At 43.5% G+C, this 17,321-nt stretch overlaps 2 protein-coding genes across 3 annotated transcripts in view; one reads left to right on the forward strand and one right to left on the reverse strand.

The window, feature by feature from the left end:
- LOC116687119 (mediator of RNA polymerase II transcription subunit 13-like) overlaps positions 1-17,321 on the forward strand; it is a 20,120-nt gene continuing 2,799 nt past the window's right edge. Inside the window, exons 1-24 of the mRNA XM_032512272.1 lie at positions 1-881; positions 1,665-1,899; positions 2,981-3,149; positions 5,245-5,390; positions 6,192-6,389; positions 7,027-7,221; positions 7,335-7,491; positions 7,590-7,697; positions 7,795-8,505; positions 8,599-8,812; positions 9,461-9,488; positions 9,605-9,726; positions 9,863-9,953; positions 10,048-10,244; positions 10,337-10,536; positions 11,726-12,600; positions 12,726-12,893; positions 13,011-13,234; positions 13,360-13,555; positions 13,662-14,025; positions 15,342-15,558; positions 16,464-16,655; positions 16,788-17,011; positions 17,129-17,271. Of these exons, the coding sequence (XP_032368163.1) occupies positions 816-881; positions 1,665-1,899; positions 2,981-3,149; positions 5,245-5,390; positions 6,192-6,389; positions 7,027-7,221; positions 7,335-7,491; positions 7,590-7,697; positions 7,795-8,505; positions 8,599-8,812; positions 9,461-9,488; positions 9,605-9,726; positions 9,863-9,953; positions 10,048-10,244; positions 10,337-10,536; positions 11,726-12,600; positions 12,726-12,893; positions 13,011-13,234; positions 13,360-13,555; positions 13,662-14,025; positions 15,342-15,558; positions 16,464-16,655; positions 16,788-17,011; positions 17,129-17,271 (5,440 nt within the window). The 5' untranslated portion in view covers positions 1-815. The remainder of the gene's footprint in view (positions 882-1,664; positions 1,900-2,980; positions 3,150-5,244; positions 5,391-6,191; positions 6,390-7,026; positions 7,222-7,334; positions 7,492-7,589; positions 7,698-7,794; positions 8,506-8,598; positions 8,813-9,460; positions 9,489-9,604; positions 9,727-9,862; positions 9,954-10,047; positions 10,245-10,336; positions 10,537-11,725; positions 12,601-12,725; positions 12,894-13,010; positions 13,235-13,359; positions 13,556-13,661; positions 14,026-15,341; positions 15,559-16,463; positions 16,656-16,787; positions 17,012-17,128; positions 17,272-17,321) is intronic.
- Positions 16,143-17,321, reverse strand: part of zgc:112083 — a 22,667-nt gene continuing 21,488 nt past the window's right edge. For both annotated transcript variants that reach the window (XR_004331469.1, XR_004331470.1), the window contains exon 11: positions 16,143-16,153. The gene's annotated coding sequence lies outside the window, so the exon portion shown is untranslated. The remainder of the gene's footprint in view (positions 16,154-17,321) is intronic.

Consider the following 17,321-nt stretch of genomic DNA (forward strand, 5'->3'; position numbering starts at 1 on the left):
ATAGGAGTTGAGAGGCAGAGTTGTCCTCCTGGCCGCCATTAAAGAATTCAATCCATGAACTGAAAAAAAATGGAAATCTGCAGGACCCATGGATCAGGCAGAGAAAAGTAGCCGATGAGTAGTCTCGCTAATTTAGCATTTCATCCGTTTGAAGACTAGTTTTACTATGACGGAGCCCTGTGGTGGTTTTAGCGAAAATGAGGGCGGTGTAGCTAATTGTTTTATTTAGCTAGCAAGCTAGCGTTGGAGCTCTGGTATGTTAGCTTTTGTGCTAGTAGGCTAGGAGAGACCAGGGGGAGGGGAGAGTTCCTTTGCTTTGAAATTGTTTCAGATCAGCTAGCTGGTATTAGCATTAGCATTAGCACACCAGGGACTAAGCTTTTGGGGTGAAGTTTTTTAGTTTTCGAGCTCGTATTTTTTATTGCGTAGCTAACTTTTCTGGGGTTGGGTTTTAGTTTGGTCAGGTCATGTTAACGTTGACTATTTGATGTTAATGTAGCAGCAGGCTTGCGGCTAAGCAGTTCAGACAATACATTTCAAACAGGATTGATGAATCGAATAGCTAAAAGCTTACAGTTGACGCTATCTGGCTGCCTGTCTAACGTTAGCTTAGCTACCGTGCTAGTGTTGTCTAGCGCTGGCTAGAAGTTGTCTGGTTGACTAGCGGTAGCTAGCTGTAGCTAGCAAGTTGGTCAGCGCTTTAACGGGATCACTAAAACTGAACCCCACTTAGCCAGCGAGTTACCTGGATCAGCTATTGCCCCCGATGGTGATTGAGACAATGGACTTTAACGTTACAACCACGCAGTGAAAGGATGAGTTCGTGCTTTGTACCAAACGGGGCCAGTTTGGAGGACTGCCACTCCAATCTCTTCTGCCTGGTAAGACTCTCTGCTCTTTGCGCTAGCTAGCGTTAGCTGTGATACTGAGAGGCCAGAAAGCCATTTTGGCTAATCAGGCAACAAGCTTTGTAACGTCAGTTGCAGACTGGCGTGAAGGCATCGGGCCTGCAACTCACAAGTCGTGATCTAACGCTAGCTAACTTTCATAATAGAGACAGCACATGCAGCAGAGGAACTATATTGAAGAGTTGCTCATGAAAATAGAATGATAGCTAGCTAGTTTACACTGCATTGGTTACAGAAATGCTCAACCCGCATTAATGTTAGTTACATGATGGTAACAGGTAAAGCCAACAGGCGAGTTATTGAAAACCTGTCAAAAACATTATTTTTCTGTTATTAAAGTTGCCACTGCAATATTAAATGGTATGCACATTGGTCAATAACACACATAGTTACTGTTCTGCGTTAGACAAACTAATCTGGTGGTGCGTAACTAGTAAATAACTGCTGAGTAAAGTAGTGCATGACCGTTATGTTTTCAGGCATGATTTTGGTTTCACATGAACAAAGTATTGCAAAACTTTCCAAGATGTCAGCAGGGTTAGGGTGTTCAACTTTTGTCATTCAAAGTGATTTTCTGTATGACAGCAGTCTTTAGCTTCATATCACTGTGTGTAGGAAGAGAGAGACACACACACACACACACACACTCACGCACACACTCACGCACACACTCTGAGTTATGCAGTCAACAACAGATTACTGGCTTAATGCTGTGCAGCTATGTTGTGTGTTGATTCTTTTTCCCTTTCTTTTTAGGCTGATTTGACTGGAATAAAATGGCGACGTTTTGTGTGGCAAGGACCCACCTCTTCGCCCATCCTTTTCCCCGTGACCGAAGAGGACCCTATCCTGTGTAGTTTCAGCCGATGCCTGGCGGCAGATGTGCTAAGTGTGTGGAGAAGGCACCACACCCCGGGTCGCAGAGAGCTCTGGCTTTTCTGGTGGGGGGATGACCCCAGTTTTGCTGAGCTTATTCATAATGAGCTTTCAAGTAAGTGCTGAAGAACATGCATACACTAAAATATATAATTATTTTCCCAGACCCCAGTGTAAATAGCAAAAATATCTGTACATCTAACCTAAACTATGACACACTGACCAGGTGTTCTGTCTCAAGGAAGATCAAGTGTTACCTGAAGACAGCACAGATTGGTTGGAGACAGAGAGGGCACATAAACTGACCTTTGGAAGGTTTAATTTGGAGATGATAATTTACATTTATTCATAAAGTATGGAAAAAATATTTTTGTCCAGAAGAGCATTCAAAAAAAATTCTATGAGTGGGCTTCACATGTAGAACAAACTCGGAAGTTTTTACTATTAACTTTGTAGGATCAAAATAGTAAATGTTCCGTTCATGTTAATGTGTGTGTGTTTTGTGTGTGGTTATTAGATGTTCATTGAAGCATTGGATGAGATAATGTATGAATATAGTTAAAAGAAAATGCTTATCTTAACACTCAAGGGGCTGAATTATTTTATTTTGGGTTATATTATTGTATAATAACGACCAGTACGATGAATGTTGAAATCAAATGTCTTTCATGTGTTCAAATTGGTCACTTTAGGTATTACTAGGTCTGCTAGATTAAAGAATTTTTTTTTTATCGCGATTATTTTGGGCAGTGTTGAAAACGCGATAATTTAACACAATTACTTGTTGACTTCTGAAAAGATGCTGCAGCTATTGAACTTAAACAGTGGAAAAAGTAAAATAAATCAAACACACATATAACTGTAAAGTTTACCTCAATAATTATCCTATTTAAACTTTATTTTTTCTTTCAGAACACAAGAGAAAATAAGCGTTGACTTGCAAAACGCAATGAGCTAAATAGTTTTTCTCAATTCTGTTTTTGTGATCATTGGAAGCCAAAATCATAATACAATTTGCTTAATTGCACAGCCCTAGCTATTACTATGGTCACTTGTTAAACAAAAACAAAGTCTCCCTGTAGGGGATCAAACCTATTTAGTACACAACAGTTTACAATTGCCATGACGCAGTTTTCTTTATCAGAAAAGAAAGAAGTTTGTTTGATATCTTCTTTAATTTATCTGCCTTGTTTCAGGTGAGGAGGATGGGGAGTGGGAGAGTGGCCTGTCCTACGAGTGTCGAACGCTCCTGTTCAAAGCCATCCACAACCTGTTGGAGCGCTGTCTCATGAACCGTGGCTTCGTTCGCATCGGCAAGTGGTTTGTTAAGCCATACCAAAAGGAGGAGAAGACCATTAATAAAAGGTGTGTTCCGCTTCTTAACAGCAGACAGAAAACGTTATGATGCGTAATCTATTACCTCTGGCATTGTTAAGTTGCTATGTGAATGAACACGAATAAATCCATAATCCATGAATTGTACATGTGCTGAACATTAGTCAGTATTTGGTATTGGAGGATTGGTCAAGAGTGTAGGCATGTGGGGCTTGGCTATTATAGTTGTCTTTTTATAAAGAGGTGGATTTACTGTCAAGTGTGACATATTTTTTGGGAACAGTGATTGACGCATGCATGCAACATTGTATGCTTATGCTTAGTGGTAAAGACAAATGATTAGTGTTACACATGTGTGTACGCCTGTGTGGAAAACTTCACTGGGCAAATGTCTTCAATGTAATGGAAGTTGTGCTTTAAATTTCCAATAACAATTCCTGGCCTCTGACAGGGTTTAATTGTTAAAATCCCCATTAGGGATTCAACTGGAGAGATGGTGCTTGCAGCTGTATTGTTTTCAACTATGTTGGAATAAGCTAATTGCTGTTTTAAGGGAATGGGACATCATCTTCCTTAAAGAAAAATGGCTTGAACAAATACACACAGGCTTTCCGGAATTAGTGTAACAATGACTCACTAGAATGTTGACTGCTCTCTGATTGAACACCTATACAGTTGTAACTCATTAATGAAGCATTTACATCTAGTTTCATGTTGCTTGGAATCACCAAGGTCCTGCAATGTTTGGAGAAAGTTTTTGATTCCCTGAATTCAGTCACAGTATGACCGGATTATTACAGTTTTCTAATTACATCATCAGCGTAACACATTTTCCACCTAGTTTCACATCAAGTAATAGTCATCCAGCATGTTGCATAATCTCTATTTCCGTTTAGACTTTTTAAGGTAATAGCAAGGTAACACTTGCGGAGTATGCTTTATGTCCACACCCCCACTTTTCCCAACTGCAAGGTAAAGCTGGTCTGTGTTGTTGTGGAAATACAAGCAGCACATAAATTACTGGTTCAGAGTGGGGTTCTGCACAGCTGTAGTTCCTTACTTCTTGCACATAAGGGTGGTGACATAGATTTAGTGTCCCCTTGCACTTGAATGAGGGGGCTGGTGTATCCTGGAGTTCCCTGACAAGGTAATTTCAGCCTCTGCTTTTTAGCTGCGTTGATGCAAGCTGACTGGTGTTTGATGGACAGCCCTTTGGCTCAGTTTCCTGTGGCCGCTTTGTCAAAGAGTGCTTATGTAAAAGAGTTGTTGGTATAGAACCGGAGGCGATTTCTTGCTTGCTGGTGTGTAGCTTCTGTTTCTACATAAAGATGTCTACGTGTGCGTGTGTTGGGGGGTGTGTGTGTGTGTGTGTGTGTGTGTGTGTGTGTGTGTGTGTGTGTGTGTGTGTGTGTGTGTGTGTGTGTGTGTGTGTGTGTGTGTATAGCAGCGCAGCACCTCTGACAGAAGAGTCTGGCAGTCTCGCTGTCGCCTGCCCTCTCTGGCTGGTGAACAGGGCAGTCTTTGGAAAATGCTGAGTGTGCACTGTGGTTTTACAGCAACCATGTCAACAAGTACTATTTTAGTGCATTTAGCCGCCTGGCCTTCCAGTAGTAGTTAGAAAATAAATATGAATATTGTTTTAACATTTCAGGACTATAATAATCTCCAATGTTTATTGTTGACTCATATTTTAGCCTGTGTCTTGCAAGAAGGTTTGCTAAAGGTTGAAACTGTGTTTAAGCAGTGTGTTATGTGTGCACCATCTGACTGGACATATTATCAGGCCTTTGTGTTCTCTGCCCATTTGTTAATGTTAAAGCAACAGTTGTCACCTAAAAGCATGTTATGGATCATCGCCAAAAATGCAAGGAATTGTACTTGCATCGTCTCCACCCTTTCTTTTCCCTTAAGGCATTCCTTCACAATGAGTGAGGGAGAGTACATTAATCACCTCAATTGGCTGCAGTGCTTTACATTAGGTGTTGTATTAGATGCTGACTGCAAAGTGAAGCTTTAGTCAAGTGTTTTTTTAACTTAGTGGTTATGCTCGCCGACCAATCTCTCAAAAGCTGAATGCCTTTTTCTTTTCTTTTTTTTTTTTTTAACTCTTTGACTCACCCTGCAGCGAGCACCTGTCCTGCGCATTCACCTTCTTCGTACATGGCGACAGCAACGTGTGCACTAGTGTGGAGATCGCTCAACATCAGCCTCTTCAGCGCCTGAACGAGGAGCATCTCAGCCTCGCCCAGCAGAACTCCAGCCCCTTGCAAGGTAGGAACACACAAGCTGTGCACAATGGTAAAAAAAAAAAAAACGTTTTAAATGTATTTTCCAATGGGTTTATTAATAATAATAATAATAATAATAATAATAATAGTGCTAATTGTCCACCAATGTGGACATTTTGCCTTTGGCTTCACAGGTTGGTTACAACACATCATAGTCTAATCTAATTTTGTTCTTAGTCCCCAGGTGCCCATACCATTTACTCATATTTAAAACATCAAAAACTTAAGAAATGACATCTGTAATTAGTCTCTTACATATTCTTGTTTATATCATATGAATCCAATTTCCTAATTAGATACAAGCGCTCCTTGGCTTTAAAAAAAGTTTTCTTTATTGGCTGTAAAACTAAAACTGCAATCAAAAAAGTTTCCTAAATATTTAAACTGCTCTACTGCTACAACAGGCTGATCTTTAATCAAAACAGGTTGTATTGTGGTGACTCAAAATAACCAGCTCCTTATTCTTGCTTTCTTTAATAAAAAGGGCACTTTCTTTACATCACTTAATAAGCACATATGGTGAAAATATGTAGACTATGTCCCCTGTCTGCATAAGAGCACAATATCATCAACATATTTATACAATTGGCCGGATAAATTCATAATTTGCATTTCATTAATGTATAGGTAAAACTAGATGGTAAGATTACAGAGCCTTGGGGTGCTTCTGTATTCAGGATAACTGTCAGAGGGAATATCACTGTGCCCCAGTCTTTGTGGTCAGTTGATGAGGAACTCTTTAATCCATACTACATACATGTTGTGACTCCTCTCTGCCCTGCAGTCATCTTGAGCCCGTATGGTTTGAATGGGACCCTCACCGGTCAGGCTTTTAAGATGTCAGACCACCCTACTCAGAAGCTCATAGAAGAGTGGAGGCAATTCTATCCCATCAGCCCCAATCCCAAGGAGGTCCAGGAAGACAAGATGGAGGATACGGACTGGGAGGATGACTCCCTGGCAGCTGTGGAGGTCCTTGTCGGTAAGACATCCTAATGCTTAAATGAGGTGTTGAACTTCATGTTGCTGAATGTTCAAGGATAAGTTAAGTGTTATACTTTATTTGTCTAGGGTGGTACAGACAAGGTAGGAGAGTCAGGAAGGTTTGAGAAACTTTCGCGTGATTAGTTGACAAATAATATAATGTATCTTCTAAGTATAAGTATTACCTTTTTTCTTTTATATGGATGGATTGGAGATGGACACACTGCTGCAACAGAGACAATAAAGGTTTAAAAACTGTAGGAAAGTCTCACTGTTGCTTTCTCCTGCTTTCCACGGCCATTTGAGTCTTCTACCAACAATTATGGAAATTGCCTGGTGGGTTTGGTGGAAAGATATAATAAAAGATTTAGCTGCAGCAATATTCTGATTAAATGCTCAAGTAATTCTGTACATTGTAAATTCATTGTACATAATAAATATGACCAAAAAGTAAGGCAAAACTCTATGATGAGAAAAACGCATGTTGGAAACAATTATTTGGCCCATGAAAACCTTCCAGAGACCCTTGATTGAACTCAAAGGAAGATGGTGACTTATCAATTAGCAGCGTGGTGCAACTCATTTCTGCATGCAGTTAGAAGTTTTTTAAATAAACGGTGTGTGTTTGGTTGCAGCGGGCGTGAGGATGGTTTACCCTTCCTGCCTGGTGCTTCTCCCCCTGTCGGATCTCCCTCCTGTGGTCCCTCAGGGCTCAGTCAACACCTCAGGAAGCCTGTGTGGTGCTCAGCAGGGCCAGGCTGCTCACAGGGATCCTGCCATGTCCTCTGTCACTCTGACTCCCCCAACGTCACCAGAGGAGGCTCAGACTGGTAAGACTAGGAGGAGCATATTGACCATTATTAAACACATTGGTCAGCCTTTATTTCTGAGAGAGTGCATGCTAATGGTATTTCAATTTTTTTTGTCTTACCTTTCGTTATAGATTATCAGCCTGCCCAGAGGTGGCTCAAGTTGTCCTCTGCATCGGATGGCTACAGCTCTAACAACACTCTTCATGGGGGTAAAATCCCTCGCAGGCTGGCCAGCCAGATGGTGGAGTCTGTGTGGCAGGAGTGTAACATAAACCGTACAGGGAACAAGTATGTTTAGTGTCATCTCTTACTCAAAATTACCATTGTCAGTCAAATAAGTTCCTCCATGGTGACTGATGAAATGTCAATGCTTTTCTTTTTATTAGGAGAAAGTTTACTACGTTGACCAATGGGACCTGTGAAGAGGAGTCGGACAAAACTGGACTTTGGGACTTTGTGGAGTGTACTCACAGGCCACATTGCACCTGCTCAAGGTATGTTGAATAGAATGCATTCACAAGTGACGCAAATCGTGATGTATGTCTACAATCAGAAGAAAGTATCTCAAAACCGTTATGTTTTTTCACACAGACATAAGAATCAGAAACAGCGATCCAGCAGCACCTCAGGACACCCGCTTTCATCAGGCCAGCCTGCCCAGCCGGCCCCCAAGCACAAGCTGGGCGAGAAGCTGGAAAAGGGGGAGAAGCAGCAGAAGAGGCCGCAGACGCCTTTCCACCACCGCAACTCTGTGAGCGAAGAGCCGTCCCTGGAGCCACAGACCCAGAGGCTTTGTTTAAGATCACAGGAGGAGGGCTCGTATCCTAGCCTGCATCACGTGGACACAGTGTCCTCCAAAGCCCCTACGCTGCACACACACGGTCCCACTGCAGACCTCGTCGGATCCCCGCCTCCCCCGCCACTCAGCCCACATCCTTGCGATCATGTAGAAGGTGACATGACTCCAAGTGGCATAAAGAACTCGTCCACGCCCATTCACCAACCTTTCTACCCGCCGTCAGTGGAGCCCTGTCTGCTGCCACAGAAGGGCTCATCGGAGGGGGCTCAACTGGAGAACATGCCTCTGGCCTTCCCCCCAGCCTACAGTGAAACCTTGGAACCCACTGTTTTTGTGGGTTCAGCCATCAACCCCAATGAAGACTCCACCCACAACCCTTGGAAGTATTTTAACCTGCCCAGGAAGAAGGCCTCTCACTTCTCGACGCCCCAGCTACCTGTGGATAAAATACGAGATGATTCTGGGGGAGGTGGAGGAACAGAAAGTGTTGTGTCTGTCACTGAGTAAGTGTTTAATTAATATTCCTCAACTGCTAGAAAACAAATGTACATACCTGCATCTGTCTGAGCATCTCTTCACAAAACCTTCTGTCTCAGGTTGATGTCGGGCTCTGCACACCCCCTGAAGGTGTCCCAGGAGCTGATCAAGACTTACGCCCAGCGGAGAAACAGCCATCTTGCCTCTGCCGCAGGAGACGGAGAACACAGTGAGGAGCCAGACCCTTACGCCTTCGTAGAGGGAGATGATGAGTTCAGTTTCACCGAGAAGAAGGACAAGTCTGGATCAGAGAGAGAGGGCAAGAAACACAAGGTGGGTTGATATACCCGATTGAGAGCCCGGAATAGCACAGGAAATCACGCTAAAATCTTTGTGTGTATGTAACAAAGTTTGTTGAACCTTAATACTTTATTGGCACTGACTAAGATGTGTTTGTTTATAGACAGCGTTTAAGATGTGAGGAGTTTGGCTTCTTTTGTTAAATAAAAAACTAATTTGTGTAGGAAAATATTTTTTATTCCTTAAATGATTGAGGTTTTGGAAAAAGTGTACCAAATCATTTTGGTATCAGTACTGAAACTTGGGTATATGTCATGTCCTTCTAGTATCGAAAGATTTCCAATCCCCAGCTGTACCAGTATTCCTTTTTAGATTTCTATACTGTATATTTCTTGGAGATATAACCCCAAATTCCTGGTTCAGATATTCCGTTACACAGACAGACACATGTTCATCAAATATGATTTACTGTAACATGGCAGCTCGTGAACGTTTGGTTGTTTTGGCTAATCATGGTAAATGTGGAGTTTTCTTGTAAACAAACATGTTATGATCTTCGGAACAAGTTTGATAATTGCTCTAAATACGCAAGTTTCCCAGATACATCTACTGTAAAGTGATGTAATGGTTGTCCTACAACATTACAATAACACCTGCAATCTGTTTCTTTTTTTGGCCCAGGTGGAGGAAGGAGCTGGAACAGCAGACGGTGAGAATGCCTTTCCTTGTTCGTTTGGCCGCTAGGTTTGACATTTAATTAAATTTAATGTTTGGAGTTTGGCATCTTATCCAAGGTCTCCTCTCCCAATTTATTTTGTGGTGCAGATGGTCAGGGTCCATCAGGCAGTAAACCTTTAGCTTCCACCAGCCTTATCCACGAGAACGACTTGGCTGTGTCCTACAGCGACCTGGATAAAATCTTCAATTCAGATGAAGATGAGCTAGCGGTAAGACAAAATTGTTAGTTGCAAGTTTAACATCTTACTCTTCAGTGTTCTGATGCGCTCGAGTCGGGTCTGTAAAGCCTGCTGAAACATTGACGTTGAAGACATATTGAGTTCAGTTTTTTCCCCGTCTGCACAGCCTGGATCCAAAAGAGCCGGAGCTGGAACAGAAGACAAGTTTGGCTGTAAAGACAATAAAGCAGCCACATTGGACCCCCTGTCCTGCATAAGTAAGGAGACTGCGCATCAGTTAATCACTATGTATTGTAACGTTTTTACCCATGTCTAAAGAGGAGTAATGTCTTTTTTTTTTCTTTCCTCTAGGCTCAGCAGATCTGCACCAGATGTTTCCCACCCCGCCCTCCCTGGAGCAGCAGGGTTACTCCCCCATGAACTCCGGGAGCAAGGATAGCATGGAAGCAGGGACGGGCCTCACCCTGTTGGACGGCAGCCAGCTCAACAACCACTTCAAGATGGAGGTGGAGGAGGGACTCTGCAGCCCGAAGCCATCCAAAGTAAAGGTATGACATTTCACACACCTGCCGACCATAAAGAAAGTGGGAAATGTAGCTACATCATTGTTCACCATTTTCAATTTCTTTGTTATTTTTAGGACTTCTCCTTTGTATACAAGCCGGAGACGTGTCGGTTGTTAATCGGCTGTTCCATGTACGCACCCCTGAAGATGCTACCCAGCCAGTGTATGTTGCCTATCAAAGTGCCAGAAGACTGTGTGTACACGCCAAGCTGGACCATGGGCAAAATGGAACTGATAGCCCCAGTAACGAATGTCAATCTCCTCACCAAAGACAGGTTGGTGCATTTAGTGTTACCAGTGGGTCAGTGTTGTTTCAGAGACGTGGGGAAGGGGACCAGAGTCCAGCAACATGTCACTTACTGTATATATTCCTATTACAGCAACTAGGGGTGGGAAAAATAATTGATTCTTAGATGCATCGTGATTCCCTCTAGAACGATTCAGTGCCCAAGTTTATTTATTTGTTAAATGTGAGGTTTTTAAAATGAGGGGATTGTCTCCAGACATGTACAAATCATAAAACAGAGTGACTAAAAGAAGACGGGATAATGAACAACAACTTAGAGTTTAGGCAAGAGTGCAGAAAAGAAAATCTACTTTATCATATTATATCTGACCACCTCATGTTTCATGTTCTAAGAAGCCAATTCTCCACTTTTTAAACATGGCTGAGCCTCTGACATGGAAGATGACTGTGAGAGGAGGTGACTCAGCATGTTTAAGGCTTAAGCGTGGAATGACTACACAATAAAAACCTTAGTAGACAAAACATACATAAAAACTTGTGTGTAACAAACACTATATATGTCAAAATCTAACAAACTCAGCTTTGTTTTTTTGTTTTTTTTTAAATCACGCAGGGAAATATACCTAAAAAAATTGTTGCATCAACATTCTGTTTAGAATCAAATCGTTAAGGTGCCAAGAGATTCCCACCCGTAACAGCAACTAGGTTTGAAACTTGTGGCCTCATCCTATGATTTTATAGAACATTTAGTTTAGCCACAAATATTCATATGGCATTTGGTTTTAAATGCTACTGACATTACAGCTGCACATTGGATTATGCAGAATAACTTATAACAGTTCCGTTTTCTTATGTCATTTTAACCAACTAACAAAAATGAATCGCCATCAAAGTTTATTGTCAACTTTCTAAAACTACTTACAACTACACACACTACTGTCTTATAGTATTGGATTGGTAATTTAATTTTGTTTGTTACAATTTTGAAACTAATTATTAGAACATTCAAGAAGATTTATTGTGTCTCCAGCCAAACTCAAGCCTAAACAGATAGTTATGTTGACAGGCCATTACACATAATGCTGAACACTTGATGGAAACCTTTAAATTCAATAAAAGAATATAGTCTGGAAATTTATGATTTATTTTTAAAGTAGAAAATCTACTGGAAGAATGATTAGAACTAAATTGACTCCCTGTTTCTCTGTGTGTAACAGTAATGTCCCCAGTGTGGAGCCAGACTACAGCCAGACCTACACACCCTTCATGTCCAGCAGTGCCCCTCCCAGCAACAGCGGCACAGGCATCCTGCCATCCCCAGCTACACCACGGTTCTCTGTGCCCACGCCTCGCACACCACGCACTCCACGGACTCCCCGCGGCCCATCGAGCGTCCAGGGCTCGCTTAAGTATGACAACTCTGACCTTTACTCCCCCGCCTCCACTGCGTCCACCTGCCGACCACTCAGCTCCGTTGAGCCGGCCACCGTACCTTCCATCCCCGAGGCTCACAGTCTCTACGTCACCCTCATCCTCTCTGAGTCAGTCATGAACCTCTTCAAGGACTGCAACTTTGACAGTTGCTGCGTGTGCGTCTGCAACATGAACATCAGAGGAGCGGACGTAGGCGTGTACCTCAAGGACAACGGCGAGGCCCAGTACCCCTGCACTTGCGGCTTCAGCGCCGTCACCAATCGCCGCTTTGGACAATTGGCCGGGCTGTTTCTGGAGGACGAGCTGGACGTGGTGGTACGGGGCTCGGACGCTAGTCGGGACACCGAGCGGTGTTTCGAAGAGCTGCGAGCTTCCACAACGCACAAGGCTGGCAGCCTGACAGAAAAACCTCCGGATGAGCTAATCCTGCTGCTGCAGGACCAGTGCACCAACCCTTTTGCCCCGATGGCGGGCGTGGAGTACCCCAAGCAGAGCGCTGCCCCCAGTTCTTTTCTGAGGGTGGAAGAGAGAGATTGTTATAATGACTGCTACATGGCACTGGAGCATGGCAGGCAGTTCATGGACAATATGTCAGGAGGCAAAGTAGATGAAACACTAGTGAAAAGCACCTGTCTTCATCAGTGGCCAAAATGCAAATGTATGTATTTTTGTATCACCATTTCTTCTTAGTACAAGCTTATTCCCCCCCCCCCCTTTTTTATTCCTAACTTTACACGTTAAAAGTTAAAACTTTTTTCTCTTTTCTGTTTTTTCTTTTTGTAGCAGCAGACATGAGCAAGCTATTCTCTCAGGATGTCCTGCGGGTGTTGTTGTCCCTCCAGCCTGTGCTGCAGGACACCATTCAGAAGAAGAGGAGTGTGCGCTCCTGGGGCGTTCAGGGACCGCTCACTTGGCAACAGTTCCACAAGATGGCTGGAAGGGGATCATATGGTACGTGAAAGGTGTTTTTGTACCTACTCAGTTTTTTCTCCCACACATTTAGAGATCTTTTGGGGAATATTGTGGTTGTTGAAAAAAAGATGAACCCGTGTCTTCTTTGCACTACAGGTACAGATGAGTCTCCTGAGCCCCTGCCCATCCCCACTTTTTTGGTTGGTTATGAGTATGATTTTGTGGTGCTGTCACCTTTTGGGTTGCCCTATTGGGAGAAGCTTCTTTTGGATCCTTTTGGTTCCCAGAGAGATGTGGGATATGTTGTTATCTGCCCAGAAAATGAAGCTCTGCTCCGCGGGGCAAAGTCTTTCTTCAAAGATCTGAGTACTATATATGAGGTAAGCACCTGGCAGGATGAAACTCATTCTTCTTGTACTGACATGCCCCACGAAAACCTTATTCATGCTCTCATGAAGTGAGTCACACTGTTTCATTTTTGCATTCGCTCCCTTTTTGTCGACAGGCATGCCAGCTTGGGCAACACAGGCCCATCTGTAAGAGTCACCCAGAGGGCGTATTGAAAGTCGGCACCACAGAAGGCAAGAGCATGACAGAGCAGCCCCTTAGTGACTGGTTCCTTAAGATGGCTGCCAGAGACGGAAACAATGAAGCCTTTAATAAGCTCAAACTCTTTGCTCAAGTGTGCCGCTATGATCTAGGTAACATCTTTACTCATTAATCTGTAAAACCTCAAATTAAGACGCTCAGATGATTTAAAAAAAATGATAGCTGATGGTTTTCTCTTTACCTTGTCACCTCATTTAGCTCCATACCTGTCAGAGCAGTCTTTGGATAGCTCCCTATTGTCCCAGCGTAGCCCGGTTGTGGCCTCCTCCTCCTTCCAGACCTCCAGCGCCTCCTCAGGACCCCAGAGCACTAACACTACCAGCACCAGCTCTGCCCAGCCGGCCCCGGTCAACAGCACCACTCCCTCTTCCTCCTCAGGCTCCCAGACTATTGGGGGAATGGCCGCAGCCAAGCCAAGCTCTTATTCGCCGTTTGGTACAGCAGGCTTGCAGGGTGGCACGTCCCAGAATGGGCCCCAGTCAAACTCACAGGTTGCAGGGGGGCTGGCAGAAAACGGACCCTCTGCCAATCAGCCTCAAGGGCCCACTGAGTCGCCAGAGAGGTAGGTTACCACAATGAGAGTCAATTAATAATCCAGACGGAGAGATTCAGTTTTGTTGTTGCTGATGGGTAGTTTTGTTTTAATACTTCTTACTTACAAAGCAGTCACTCCCTCCACCATGAGATGCATTTAGTTTATGGATATGCTCTAATTTTTCTTGTAAAACATTTCATACCTCAGTATCCACCATTAGTCGTTTTGTAATAGTGTAGACTAAGGTTGACCCCAAATAGTTGACTATTTAACAATTTGATCTAAGGAGCCTGATTCTACCGTCAATCTCGCAGTCAAATTGTTGCAGCGGTGGAAAATGTGGTTATGAAACATTCCAGGATCATTCCATTCTGGCTATATGGGGGTGCTGAATGTCTGATCTTACATAAAATTGCTTGGTTTCTCCCAACAAATCTTGATAAAGTGACACCAACATACTTCTGTGCGGCGGTCCATTTTCACCCCAATCTTTGTCCTCACTGAATGTGTTTTTTAATTAATGAACGATTCTGTCCCAATCCGTAGGGGGAGAAGCTTAGGTAACGGCTTCACTTGCTCTCTCACTTGTTGACTGTCCCTTAGTCTACTTTGACGACGTTCCATTTTCGGGATTGTTGGAAAGAGTGTTCCTCTTTTTAGGCCGGCTGTGTGTCACCTTCCTCGTTGTGTTGGCATTCTAACCTCTGGTGGATTTCTGAGGACTCTGGTTAACTGCTCCTCAGATCTCTGCTATAACTATCTGTCAAATCTGAGTTTTCTTTTGAACGTACACATGTTCCACCAAAACAAGTTCCTTCCTGAGGCTATTTTGCAGAGGCACCAACGTTGTATCCAAAGCTTAGCCCCGCCCAAGATGATTGTGATTGGTTTAAAGAAATGCCAGTAAACCAGAGCATGTTTTTCTCCCATCCCAGAATGTTGTGTGGACTAGCCAGACCCTCCTCCGCAACACTGTGGAGGAAGGCAATGCAAAACTAACTGTTGCTTAACCTCCTCCTTTTGTTTCTCCTCTGTCTGTGGATTGTTACAATGGAGGGGAAATAAAGTTAGGCCTAAAAGTCCTATGTACAACCATGAAAAGCAAGCAGGCTTACTAAGAGACTTGTTCTAACAATCTCCTTCGGTGTCCATCCGTTGACAGCGCCGCACCGACACTCACAACAAACGGCTGTCTATTGGTCAGCAGTATAGTATTTAGTCATTTAGCTTATTTGACATGCTCTTTTTCTTTTTGTTGTAGTGTTAAGATCATATCTCCTGTGTTTGTTTTTTTTTTTTTTAGGACTGATATCTTAATCATGATGTGCCTTTTTTATTAACAGCACAATGGAGAGAGACAAAGTGGGGAAGCCGACCGACGGAGAATCCCACGCTGTGTCTTACCCGCCTGCCATTGTGGTGTATATCGTCGACCCCTTCAGCTACGAAGACGCCGTCAGAGAGGTCCACTCCAGCGCCTACACACTGGGTCTACTCCGCTGCTACATGGAGATGCTCCAGTTCCTGCCAGCATACATCAGAAATGCTGTCTCAGTACAGGTACAGGCCAACAGTACAATCCCAATGTTTAAATTGACTGAGTATAGGGTTAGAATAGTGTTACTATATGGACACATTAAGATCATCACACAGTTAGTTGTCTTTATCTGCTGATGAGCTGTGATTGATGTCACCCTTAGTTTAACTAATTTGCTCCCCTTCAGTTTAGTTTCAGCAGAGCAGGTTACCAGCAGGCACAACGGGGGGTGAGAAGCAGTAGGGGACTCATTAGCGGACATTAATTGGGGTGGCAACAGCCACACCTGTCATATAGTGTCTAATGTTGCATCACCACGCCAGAGGGGATTTTGAAACACTAGAGGTGTGAATGTGCTAATAGTTCTAGCATTACTTTTTAGTGCAGCAATGGTAGAACAGAGCCAATGATGTCCTTCTACTAGTTTGTCACGGTATATTGCGTTTTATTTAATACTGTCAGAATATAATGTATTTAAGTATTTGATTTTCACTAATTTGTTAAGTTAGTTTGCACATGCCATGCTGTTATGTGTAAAGGGCATTTTACTCAATGAAAACTGCTTGGATGAAGCTGAATAATTTCATTGAGTCTAGACAAACTGGAACACGCTATAAACTAAAACTGTTTTCACAAACTAAAATTACCACAAACCAAAATTGCCAATTAAGCATTTTATTTAGTTTATTATATAACTTTTTTTTCTACTAGTGCCTGCTGCTTACTTTGCAGCAAGCAAGAACCGAGGTACCTCATTTGAAAGACAGAATTTTCCATCAGCTTTTCAAAAGCAAACTAACCAAAATTACTGAAAACTAAAAGTTAGCAAAGCGCTACAAGGGATGTTTACATCGAGAATGCCTGACTAAAAACGGCACATACTCAACCCTTTCTGAAGTACCACTGTGGCTTATTTTTTTCTTGTCAGATTGTTCCCTGCCAGTATCTGCTGCAGCCGGTGCGCAGTGGGGAGCGTCACCTCTACGGCCAGCACCTTAAGTCGCTGGCCTTCTCAGTGTTCACTCAGTGTCGTCGGCCTCTGCCCAACTCCACTAACTTCAAGGCTCTGACGGGCTTTGGCCCTGGTCTTGCCATCGACATGGCACTCAAGAACCCAGAGGTAAGGGTCACTCTGGCTGCATATCTGACACTGGTGTGACTTCTGGTGAAAGAAGTCAGAAACACAAGTCTGGCTTTGTGTTGTGGTGTCCTCTGTTTCTCTTTTAATCTAACAAGTTTTCCTTCTGCGCAGAGGCCCGAGTGTTTACGTCTGTATACACCGCCCTTCATTTTGGCTCCTGTGAAAGACAAGCAGACCGAGCTCGGGGAGACGTTTGGCGAGGCCTCCCAGAAGTACAACGTGCTGTTTGTTGGCTACTGTCTGTCCCATGACCAGCGCTGGCTGCTGGCCTCCTGCACTGACCAACATGGGGAACTGCTGGAGACCTGCATCATTAGTATTGATGTACCCAATCGGTATGTACACTCGTGAACAGAAAAAAAAAACATGCCTCATTTCAACAGGATTGCTAGTTTAGTTATGGATAAAGTTGCGTCTGTATTTAAAGTAGTAATGTGGTGTGTCTGTTACAGGGCTCGCAGGAAAAAGGGCTCAGCCAGGAGAGTGGGCTTGCAAAAGCTTTGGGAGTGGTGTCTCGGCCTGGTGCAGGTGACATCGTTGCCGTGGAGGGTGGTCATTGGACGGCTGGGTAGAATGGGCCACGGCGAGCTGAGAGGTACAGAAACACAAACACCCGCAATTTTTTTAGAACATGTTATGCGGCTT

The sequence above is a fragment of the Etheostoma spectabile genome, chromosome 3 (assembly GCF_008692095.1).
Source record: "Etheostoma spectabile isolate EspeVRDwgs_2016 chromosome 3, UIUC_Espe_1.0, whole genome shotgun sequence".
Lineage (NCBI taxonomy): Eukaryota > Metazoa > Chordata > Actinopteri > Perciformes > Percidae > Etheostoma > Etheostoma spectabile.